At 32.3% G+C, this 12,266-nt stretch overlaps 1 protein-coding gene across 1 annotated transcript in view; it reads right to left on the bottom strand.

Moving 5' to 3' along the window:
- LOC146528080 (lysosome membrane protein 2-like) overlaps positions 1-12,266 on the bottom strand; it is a 32,294-nt gene that overhangs the window by 13,038 nt on the left and 6,990 nt on the right. The window contains exons 2-5 of the mRNA XM_085205144.1: positions 5,804-6,004; positions 1,562-1,672; positions 1,143-1,287; positions 623-764 (exon numbers count right to left, since the gene is read on the bottom strand). Coding sequence (XP_085061270.1) covers positions 623-764; positions 1,143-1,287; positions 1,562-1,672; positions 5,804-5,999 — 594 coding nt within the window. The 5' untranslated portion in view covers positions 6,000-6,004. The remainder of the gene's footprint in view (positions 1-622; positions 765-1,142; positions 1,288-1,561; positions 1,673-5,803; positions 6,005-12,266) is intronic.

Here is a 12,266-nt window from a genome sequence, read left to right on the forward strand (position 1 = left end):
AGTACTGGCATTGGCTGAGAGATTATAACCTACCTCAAAGACACCTAATAATACAACATGAGAATTAATCCACAACAATCAAGATCAATTAACATAAAAAAAACTAAAAAGGAAATATATTTTTTTCTTATATTATACCACTTGTAAAATAAATAAAAAAACACTTATGATGTTTATTGTTATTCTTAGATGCAATCTGCCTAAACTTAGATCCGGTGTTCTTAACCTTCACGTCAAACATTTAAAGAACAATATGGAGAACAATATTTTAATAATTAAAATAAATAAAACAATCTGAGGCCATCGTGGCGCCGTAGAAGTGTTTTATTGTAAACGTGACAGTTGTGAGTTCGATTCCCATTCGAGGCGAATGAATTATTTTCATTTCCTCCTTGTGGTTTCGAAGTTAAGCACGTCGTTGTACTGCAACTCGCAACGCAATGTCCCGAATATTGGGGGGTGCTTGGGGAAGGAATGTCTTATCACTAGGTTCCCTCTGCCTACCTTGCTATGTGCGGGATGCAGCGTGTTAAAAAGAAAACCGTCAATTCTCGATAGGTTAAGATAGAAAACCATTAAATAATAATTAAATGTTACTAAATAAATAATTAATTTTATTTACCAATAAAGCTACATTGGGCGAAATGACGGTCGCATTAAAATCAATGGTGTTTTCTTCCGGCAGGAATATAAGATAGCGCTTCGCCGTGTACGACATCGTGCTATTTTCATGAAATTTTATGTTGTAATGCTTTAATTTTTCTCTGAAAATAAAATATTGTTATAAGCTCAATGACGATTGATATTTGATAATATCATGGTGTTCGACCATAAATGTGGCGGTTGTAGGTTCAATTCTCATTCGGGGAGGCTTCCTCTATCTACCCTCATATGCAGGAAAAAGCTTGAAGTTTAAAAAATATATATATTTACTATGGTGTGCATTTCTTGTTGTTTTGTGCGCGCGTTTTAACGTTACGCTTTGTCTTTTCCCCGGAGTGGAAGAATGAAAATATCTGATTTAAAATATAATCCCCGGTTGGTAATTGAACCCACAATCATCAGGTTTACACTATGACACTGTGCTACTGCGCCACGACAGCCAGTACGGACGGACCTTATTATACCATAAAATTACATACAGATACACAAAAGGTCCGATTTCCTCCACATTTATTTTATCATCGAGTCCTTGTAAGAACCTCTCGTGGTTTGTCACGTTGAATATGTGGGCTCTCATCTTTACTTCGTCTGGAGGGTCTGCCCACATGTCGAATGGAGGGAGCCCTAAAAATATTACACGTTAACCTTTTTTTATTTTTTTTACTGTATCCACTTCTCCGAGTGGGAATAGAACCCAGTCAACGGCCTATTTTGGATTTTGTTAGAGTTTATCAGTAAACATAATTAATTTCCCATAGATCCTAGAACATGTAAGTTGCGATATAATAACCTTCTCTCGTCTATTGTATATTGTTTAAAAGGCTCAGATATTATCTTTCGAATACTAAAAAAAATAATGCAAGTATATACTAATAATAATAAAATAAGAATTTCTTACCTGGCCTCATATTTAGTCTTTCCCATAACAAGAAGTCTAACGGTGGAAAAATAAATCCAATAACTGAAATTACTATTAATATAACACCCCATACTGTTTGTCCCGTGGGATCTGTAACAAAATATAAATTTTATAGACACAATTAAATTTAATAAGCTCACTCCCTTCTTAAAAAATATGTAGTACCCTTCGTGTAATTTATTACTTGCCTGAAAGAAATCGCTGTTTTATAGATAAAATATTTTGTGTTTAATAGAACATATGAAACTTCTTATTATTATTCAGATGAGCGCTTAAAAGAGGAGAGCCGTAAAATCGGTTGCATGTATCTATTGTATTTAAGCCAATAGTTTCGAGTATTTATTTATGCAAAATGATATAATTTATTCTAATAACATTTCTAATAATGATGTCTAAGAGGATGTAACCATAAATTTGTCACGAAAGTAATTTAAAAATTTACTGGGATACCTCCAAAGTAAGAGTGTAACAAACTGCCCTTTAGTACCTTTGTATATTTTTTATTTTCATTTTCATTTCCTAGTACCTCAAGGTGTAAGAATTCGGCTCGTGACGCATCTATCCATTTATTGTTACTTGTAATTAAATATCACATTGATACTTGTAATTAATCTGTATAATTTAAGTAAAAATATATTTGAATTAACAAGTGCAAATAAATGTAAATTTATAGAAAAAAAAAATATTATTTTCAATTAACTCCTTCCATTTATAATGATAATTCAGTGATAATAATTCAATTCAAGTCATAAAAGTATGCAATATTTCATCAAAGTTTTCTGATAACGTTATCACGTAAAATTCTCGTCGGTAAACCGATTTTACAGATGATCGTTTTTTTCGTTTTTATTTGAAAGGTGCTGTTAACTCAAATGTAATATTGAAATTTGTTTTTATTAAATAAAAATACTTTCCCACATAGCATAGGTGCAAATCTCGCGTAATCACGTTTTTATATGTTTTTTAAAAAAAACTATATTTACAATGTTTACATAACAGTAAAAAAAAAATACAGTCGAATTGATAACCTCCTTTTCTTATAGAAGTCGGTTAAAAAATAATGATCTATGACAGGATTGTCACGACCTACATTACGAAACTTCAAGTTAAGTAACAATTGAAGTGTGAGAAAAAATAGCAACTATAGATAATTATCAAAATTATTTACATTAAAACACGATGTGAACGAAAAATGTGTTTATTTTATTTTGTTGTTATTTGTTCAAGGCTACGGTGGAACAGCAACCATCACAGGAATAGTCTTAATATAGTAAATAAAATTAAAATTGCTTTTTACTCATGTATTGTATGTTTAAATCTCTCATACTACGCAACAGATTGCATTTTTTTTTTTAATTTTTACCCGCACATAGCAGGATAGGCAGACTTGGAACCCTAGTAAATCTAGATTTCAATGCTGTTTTCACTATTATATATAGTCATTTAAGGGAAAAAGTTTGTTTTATCCAGTCACGTGCCGGCGTGCCCAGCCAAGTTAAAAAGCTGGACACGCGCAATGTGTATTTTTAACCGACTTCTGCTAATGCTACACAGTGGCGTAGCTAGGGGGGTGCGAGCGGGGCGGTCGCACCGGGCATCAAAAGGAAAAGGGCATCAAAGTCGACGATCAGTGTGTTTTTTCTTTGTTTTTTAGACTTTATACCAATTTAAAGGGCATCAAGTCCTCTAAGCCGCACCGGGCATCAAAAGGAAAGGGGCATCAACGTCGACGATCACTTTGTTTTTTTTTTAGAACTCATCAACAGGAAAGGGGCATCAAGTACCCCAAGCCGCACCGGGCAGCAAATACCCTAGCTACGCCACTGATGCTACAACACCCTTACTACAATATCTAATTACTAAACCTGTTTGTTTTACTTGACACCGACTTCAAAATTATAAAAATTTTTGTATAATTATTTTTCACTTTTTAGTTCTTTGTTAGAAGTCGGTTTTTCTTTTTGTTAAAAATTAATTTATTCATGAAGCATTTCAAGCTATTTTTATATGCATAAAAATTACATAATTCCACGAAATTAAATTCAATAAATTAAAAATTTACATATCCTTGCTATGGTAAAAGTGCGGCGCTGAGCTCCACCACTCAACAGGCATTGCCTCTAGAATTCGACGAAAACTGAAGTGGGGGGGAGGGGGGTGTAGTGGAACGGTAGTGTCTGTGACGATCAACATTACTTAAATGGAGACATATATTGAGGGACAATCTGGACAAATAAACTGAAGAGTTTACAGTTGCATGTTAATGCAATTTAATGCAATTTAAATGCAAATTAGAGTCTCTGAGTGCCAATGTTAGATAATCTAATCATTGTACGCATATTAAATAATTGGTTAACGCATTGAGGATAAATAATAACAGTTCAAGTTCAAAATTTCGCAATTTATATAATTTAGCTTGCGTTATAATCATAGAATATTAATTATTATTGTCACTATTATATATTACTAGCGGCCCGCTCGCAGCTTCGCCCGCGTGAACTACGTTATTATTAATTTCTGTCTCCATGAGTACCTACGTCCTATAAGTGACGTCTATGCAAAATTTGAGACTCCTAGCATTTGTAGTAACGAAGTTTCATACAAACTTTCAACCCCAAAAACAATCCCTTAGGAGTCGACTATTGCAAATTCCCGTATATAAAATTATATATAAAATAAATATATAAAAATTCTACTATTGAGGATCTAAACCACATTTATCGCGCGTACTTTCGAACAGGTCCTTTCCAAGTACGATAACGTCAATCACGCCAATCAATAGAGGAAGACTATATTCATCCTATTTTCTATCCATTATAATCCATATTATTCTCAATGTTTATGAGGATGTATGTTTGTTCCACTTTCACGCAAAAAATACTTAACGGATTTATCACACTCCTATATTTAATATTAATAACTTACTTTATTATCGCACATTATGATTTTATTATACTAATTAAAATATCTTAACAAAAACTTATAATAATATTTTTTTAAAGATTTCAATAAGATTAGAAGTATTATCGAGAGGTCATTTCCTTTTACAGCTGGCAAGTGATTCATGCTGTGATGTGCCATGTGAATGCTTGTACCCGCGTGCCCTCGTGACCCTGTCGTCAGGACCCACGTCCTTAATTGTGATAGACTTGTTATATTCTGGAGGCAAGATGGACAGTTCTATTAATCTATATATATAAAAGGATTTGTTCCCACTGACTGAGGTAAGACGCACGCAGAGCGGTAACCGCTGTGCGTAGAAAATTGAAATTTGGACAGATGTTTATTTTCGTCATCTGGACAGTCACTAAGAAGGGATTTTGAAATATCTCTAAAGGATGAAATAGGGGTTGAAAATTTGTATGGAATTGTTTTTAAATCCGCACCGATTTTTATAAAATTTGAAATTTAGGCTCTTAAAAATATTTCATTGAACACCTGTTTCGTGGTATTTTAGAATTCACCCCTAAGGGTGCAAATACGCAGGCGAAGCTGCGCGCGCTCACTAATAGTATAAGTATAGTACTTATATTTATAATAAATCTATATATTTATTTATTTTTTGTACCCTCGTATCACAACGGCCTTGAAATTATAATATTATTTATAATTTGTAATATTAGTATAAAAATATTGATATTTTATTGTTTAACTTCCTTGGTCTGGTAAACAGACAACGTGCGGTGTTGAGTTCCGCCACTACTAGACACGCAATGTCTCGAAATTTGGGCGGAATGGGTAACAGAGTGTCTTAATACTTGCTTTTCTCTGTCTACCCAGCTATGATAGCTGATTGATCGGTGACCTATAGATTTTTTATTTTTTAGACTTCCACCGTTCTAAACTTCGTAAAATTGATAATATTATAATGAATGTAAAAATACTATAGAGCTAGCTATACAGCTCTACCTTGTAGTCACATCAAAATGTCGTCAATTTCAAAATGCCATAACCTTTTCATTTATTATTATAAACAACAGTAAAAAAAATTATACGTTTTATATAATTGAATGCCTCAGGGCACTCTTTGCTCCCCTCAAGGCAGTCGTTGCGCAGAGGCACAATGTAAAAGTAGTTGAATTTCCTCACTAAACCATAAATTCGTATCCACTATACTTGAATTTTTACTCCATTGCTATAAATTTTGTAGCTCACTTATTAGTCATAAACACACTACCCTCCTTTGCATCGTCGATCCGATAAGAAACAAAAGCAACTTACTGCAACATATCGATCTTTTCTTCGTCCTGTCATTTGGGCACGACATAGAACAAGTGGTTGCAGGCGTTTCTTCAACTTTGTCCAAATCCTCTATCAAACTGTGTAGAGACTCTTCGCATTTTATATTCACGCAGTTTGAGGAACTGGAACAGGATGACGTCGCGCTTCCGAGAATAACCCTTGGTGTGCTTGTCATGGTTACTGAAAAGAAAATATAATGATAATCACAAAATACTTAAAAAATAATAAAATATTTTTGTCTATTTATCCTGTTCGTAAGATTTGTCATCTTTCATTTGTCATTTGTAGTAATGAATTAATTACATTTTCTCCCGAGGCCGTCGCGGCGCAGGGCACAAACGTACGACTGTTTTCATGAAAGTTGGGTTCGATTCCCACTCAAGGGAATGAAATATTGAATATTTTAATTTCTTCGCTCTGGTAACAACGCAAAGCGCGGTTTTGAGTTCCCACACTCAACTCGCAATGACTCAAGGATTTTATGGAAAGTGGGGAACGGAAGTATCTTAATGAAAACAGAGTGTCGTAACACTAGGTTCCCAAGTTTCCTCTGCATATCCTGCTAAGTGCGGGCTACAGCGTAAATCTGAAAAAATCCCTTCTGTTAAGACAAATTCCCGAATTATTCTCGAATTATGTCTTGACACTAAGTTTTACCTGGATACCGTAATATGCGGGAAAAAGCGGGAAATCATCGGCTCTAATACATTTGTAAATTTTCAAGCAGATAGGTACGTGTCTTAATTTTTTTTTTTGTGTATGAGCTATGAGCTCATAGACACGTTTAAATTTGATTGTAAATATTTTTTTTAATTAGAACAAAGTAAACTGAGGGTACTAAAGAATTTGTAGGGTACTTACTAGGTACGTAGATTATTCATCAAATTTCAAGATATTATGTACATTTCCACAGAAGTTTAGCAATATTTATGAATCTTAATAGCTGTTTATGAATATTTATGAATGTTTATGGTAGCGTAAGGTCAGTTATTAAAAATTATAGTTATTTTCACTTTAATTTTTACCTGGACGCTTCTATTGTAAGCAAATGCGCAAATATGACGATGGCCGCCTTAAAATACAAAATCATAAAAATACATGGGAATTTCTTATATTGTGGAGTAGAGGCTGTCATGTAGCGTTACAGAGTTTGACTGTAAGCGCGACGGGGTGGTGGTGATGATGTGGGTTCGATTCCCACTGAAGAATATGAATTATTGTCAATTTCTCGCTTTGGTAATAATTAGACTTCGATAGAATTCGACAGAAAAATCTAGATGACCTATTATTTAAAATTTTTGTATTGTGATAATGCAAGGAAAGACTATTTATTAATAAAATCTTTAATTAATTACGAAAAAATAAATTTTATTCTTAATCAGCTAGCGCTGTGGGTGCGAGGGAGAGAAGAGGAGCCTTTCTTCCGCTGCTGTAAGCGTAAGAGAAAGAGAAACCAGACAGACTGATGCCGTTACGCGTTACGTAACGAAGCAAAGTTGTAACAATTCAATAAGAATTTTGACGTTACTTGACAAGAATGTATTGTTTACTGTTGACAGCTTACAGTCACACTGTGCTGTGCCGCTAACTCTATGACGGCCTTAATTGTGACAACTTTATTTTATTATTAACATCCACAATTAGTTTTGAAAATAAATGTCTAATTTTAATAAAATTATAAAATGCTTTTCAGTGTTTGTGGATTACGTCAAAAAATATAATTAGATAGAATAATATTAAAATAATAAAGCACATCTCTTAATATTATGTATGAAGATTGCACAAACAAAAATATAATGTATAACGTTATTTAAATATTTTAAATAAATCATAGTTTTATTTTTTACTAGTATGTACTACTGTATAGTATTTTTATATAACACAAATAAAATAAGACGCAAAAGTTATAAGACCACTCGTGGCACATAAGGACAAGAGCGCGATTGTAACCTGATAGGTTGTGGGTTCAATTCCCATTCGGGGAAATGAAATATTTAATATTTTCACTTTTATAGTCATAAATAACTAATTTTTACCTGTGGCTTCTAGTGTGTGGTCAAATGAAAAACTAAAATTATCTATGACACATGTCATATTCTATGTCCTAGGTAAGAAACTCTTCCCGCAGGTACCTACAGTGAGTTATATCGAAACGACGAAAGTGATGCAATTAATATATCTAAAGCACTCTTAAATAAATGGATTATCAACCTAAAAAAAATTTTCAACACAAACAAATAGTTCCCGAGACACGCGATTCAAATTTCAAACCAAACAAACTCTTTAGCTTTATAATATTAATATAGATATACTAAAAAGGTAAAGAAAGACACGTCGTTTTGATAAAGATACAATATCTCCACATAAATACACATTGACATTGTAAATGTTAATTTAAATAATAATTTATTATTATAAATAACAATTATTTGTTATATTAAGCTGCCCATGACCATTTGACTCTACCGGTTATAGTTCTTTCATATGATTAACGCTATCAGTTTATATATGTATAAAATTGTATATCTACATATAGTATGTAAGAAAAATAAATCTGAAGCTAAAATATCATTGTACGTTACATCGCGACGGCCTCTACTTTTTTATAAATAAAAAAATATTTTCAATATTTCATTGAAATTGAAACCACAACTGTCGCGTTTATTCACACGCTCGTGCCCCTACGTCACGACGCCCTCATTTACTTTTCTAATTAAACAATTATTACATTCAAAATGTAAATATGTTGTACTTATGAAACATTTAGTGTTAAATATAAGAGTAAGAATTTCACACTATTATTATAAAAGACTGGTCGTCACCCGCAACTTTGTTTACGTGAATTTAAAATGGCATTCCACTTTTCCGCAGGACTTTGAAGAAATATGTACGCTCGGGAGAATTTATATACGACTATGATTCACAGATTAAGCGCGGAGAGTAGAGAAAGGGGTCTTAACCTTTAACTATGGACGTGATTTTTTTATAACATACATATGGACGTCGGGTCTGTCAGACCAGTATATTTATTTGTCATATTCCGGCTGCTTTTTAAAGGAAGAAGACAATTTTATGTTTTAATTTACATAATTAGCCTCAAATCAAGCAAAATCAATATAAATAAAATCGCTTTTTATTAAAGTTTACGCATCACAACGATTTAAGTAACTTGAAGTCACAATTTCAGTCTTTGGCCACATGGGATGACTCTTAAGAAAATAATACTATAAAAAAAAGACAGATAATAAAATAAATATTTTTTTAACTAAATATAAAGTCTAACAAATAAAAAAAATAAAGAAATTACATCTTATGTTATAAAATAAAAATTTTGACAACACCTCAAGATAAGGTATTATTGAACATCGATACACAATGGCTTTCAACATTGTAGGCAAACAGGACGATTGCAGTCAACATAAGTATGTGTTGTCTTTCTATATATCTTTTGGGGGCAAAGTGTACATGTTTTTCAAGATCCCAAAACTATTTTTTTAGCTTCATGTTCAATAAATGATAGATCAGATCGCGAAACGCGAGTCAAAGTCATTCTCAATTCTTAGAGTAGTTTAGTATACGAAACGCGTCTTTTTATTTGATAAAGTGCTATTTTCTTTATAAAATGTCGTCGTCCAATTCTTTTGTTCGATGTTGATTATAAAGTACCGATATTTTTGTCCCTGACGTGCTAGGTCGATCATTTTTTTCCATTTTATCATAAAAACTAAAAAAAATGAATCTTTTTTAGGTAAATAATGTTTATATTACTAAAATATATAACAAACAATGCCAAATAATATATGATATAAAACAATAAAAACATTTGAATACAAATAATACAATTAAAATATTAAAGTATATTTTGTAATAATTATAAAAATATATGGCGTTTTGAAGTCATTCATGTATGGGAAACATGGACGTCGGGTCTGACAGACCCAGGCCCCGTTTAGAAAGTTAAATACTCACGTGTTTTGAACCCAGAGACACAACCACTGCTATCTACATTCATTTTCTCATTAACACGAAAGGTACTGAGAGACTCAGTGGCGGAGGTCACCGAGAAGTGGCCGATTTGTAGAATTCGTAGAACTGTCTGGTCTGTCAGACCCGACGTCCATACTTAAAGGTTAACCCTATCATCATCTAAAAAGCGTGTTACCTACTACTTTTTTTTAGCGGGAAACAAATGAAACTCAGACAATCCATCTACACGTGTTAAGTCGTCACGAGACTTACGTAATTAGTTAATTCATTAATTATGAACAATTTTAGTTCTACAATGTCCCTTTGTTTTAGCCATTTCTTATCAAAAATATAATTAATATGATTTACTTAATCATTATTTCAATACTTATTTATTAATTGATAATTTCTCTTAAATGTCTCAATCTTTGCACGAGGTTCAGTGTGTAATTTGTTTACAAGCTTTTATTTGCAGTTTCGCCCCCTTGAATTCATGATACGATTTTTAGTTAAGGTGGGGAACGACGTGAAAAATAGAAACGAAACGAAAGAAAAATATAGAAAAAAATATTTTATTTGTGGTCTGTGTGTCATTACATAACATAGTACAACGTTACTATGCTCTAAGTTCAAGCTTATTATATTTACGACTTGACGTCTTTAATTTAACTCGTGATTTTCATATCACCTTGAAGTAAGAGATGAGAGTGATTTTCTTCAAAGCTCGAATTGAAAAAAACTCCTTTCCCCACTTCACGCTGAATTCTGGAGGGATTCAGTGTTGATAGGCGGAACTCAACGCTGCGTTTTGCCACGACTCGACACCAGAGCGATGAAATAAAAAAAAATAATTTTCTCGAGTGGGCATCGAAAATGCCACGGCTGGCCAACAATGACTTTTATATTTCTTAATTACTTCGCTTCGCTCCCTAAAACTGAATGAACTCGTCATTTCAACTCTCTCTCTGCTTGCTCGGTTCTTTCCGCCCTATATAGTGGTGAAAATACAAGTGTGCAGTTTACTCTTACGCAGTTACTAAGAGTAACTTAAGGACTAGCGAGGTAGAAGCCGGGCTTAAGTGGGTAACTTTAGAGTTTTATTTATGCCAATCCTAATTGCTCCTCCTTGTACCTAGTACTTATTGAATTTATGTAAATAAAAAATAAATTATAAGAAGCAATATTGACGTCGACTCTCTGGTCAGTTACTTATTTGGTAAAGAGAGGAAGAAATCGATTCAAAACATGTTTTTCACCACCTTTATTTTAAATAATTAGATAAAAGATTTAAAATAATAAATTAAAGTGTAATTTTGAGAAATAAAATAAAATGTATGTTTGCAGTAACACGTTTTTAACAAACTCTATACGTCTGTTGTACTAGTCTGGTTTTTTTCATTGAATATGTAGCTATTTAATATGTTTTGTTTAAATATACATTTATTATGTATAAAAAATTTAACTAAAAATATAAAAATATAATTACATAGTTTTTATAATACATGTATAACGTACAATATATAAAAAGAATAATAAAACACAATGAATATATATATATTATTAACAGAAGGAATAATTAAATCATTTTTTTATTAAATCTTTAAATAATATAATATAATGTATATATATATATATAATTATAATTTTATCACGTTTGCATATCAACATATTATGTACCTACCTACACATAATAATAGCTATTTTTATTACTTAGGAAAAGAAAAAACATTTTCACCTAAGTAGTTTGTCCACATAAAGTGACTATTCTATAGTGAAAGATGAATGAGTCCAAACATCACTTTGGGATATATTATAAGTACATATTATAAAATAGCAAGGGCACAAAGTGTGACTGCAAACACGCACTTCTCACAATACCACAATATTTCATTTTCTTCGGTCTGGTGGCGAGGCAAAGCGCGGCGTTGAACTCCGCCATTCACCTTGCAATGCCCTACGATGATTTAAATTATTTAAAAAAAAAAAAAAATAAAAAATAAAAAAAAAAATTAAGATTGAGACATGAAATATCTACAAATTTTTACATTTTGGATTTTTTTCTCTACTGCAAGTTCTAACTTCTTGCCATAATTGTAGGTCCACGGGAAGTAAGTACCTTATAGGTTTTGATTACGAGGCGGCACCTTATTTCGAGATAAATGCTCTTAAAGATACGTAGTGGAATTTGAACCCGATGCCTCTTGGAAACCGTCCAAGCGCCCTAACCACTAAGCCATATATTCTCATCAAGCTACGTCGAAATTTTTGTACGCTTATTTTTGATTGCTTCAATTTGTCTACTTTCTGGGATTAAATAATTATCATTTGGGAAGTAAGAATGCTATTTTTAAATATTCTATACATATGATTAAAATAAGTATTTTTCGAGCTTTGAAATGATTTAATTTCTAATATACCTTTAAGCATTTCTAGAGTCATATGTGGAGATATCTCCATGCTCTACATTTACTATTTA

This window comes from Heliconius melpomene, chromosome 20 (genome assembly GCF_056956725.1).
Source record: "Heliconius melpomene rosina isolate 202511_hmr_F chromosome 20, ASM5695672v1, whole genome shotgun sequence".
Lineage (NCBI taxonomy): Eukaryota > Metazoa > Arthropoda > Insecta > Lepidoptera > Nymphalidae > Heliconius > Heliconius melpomene.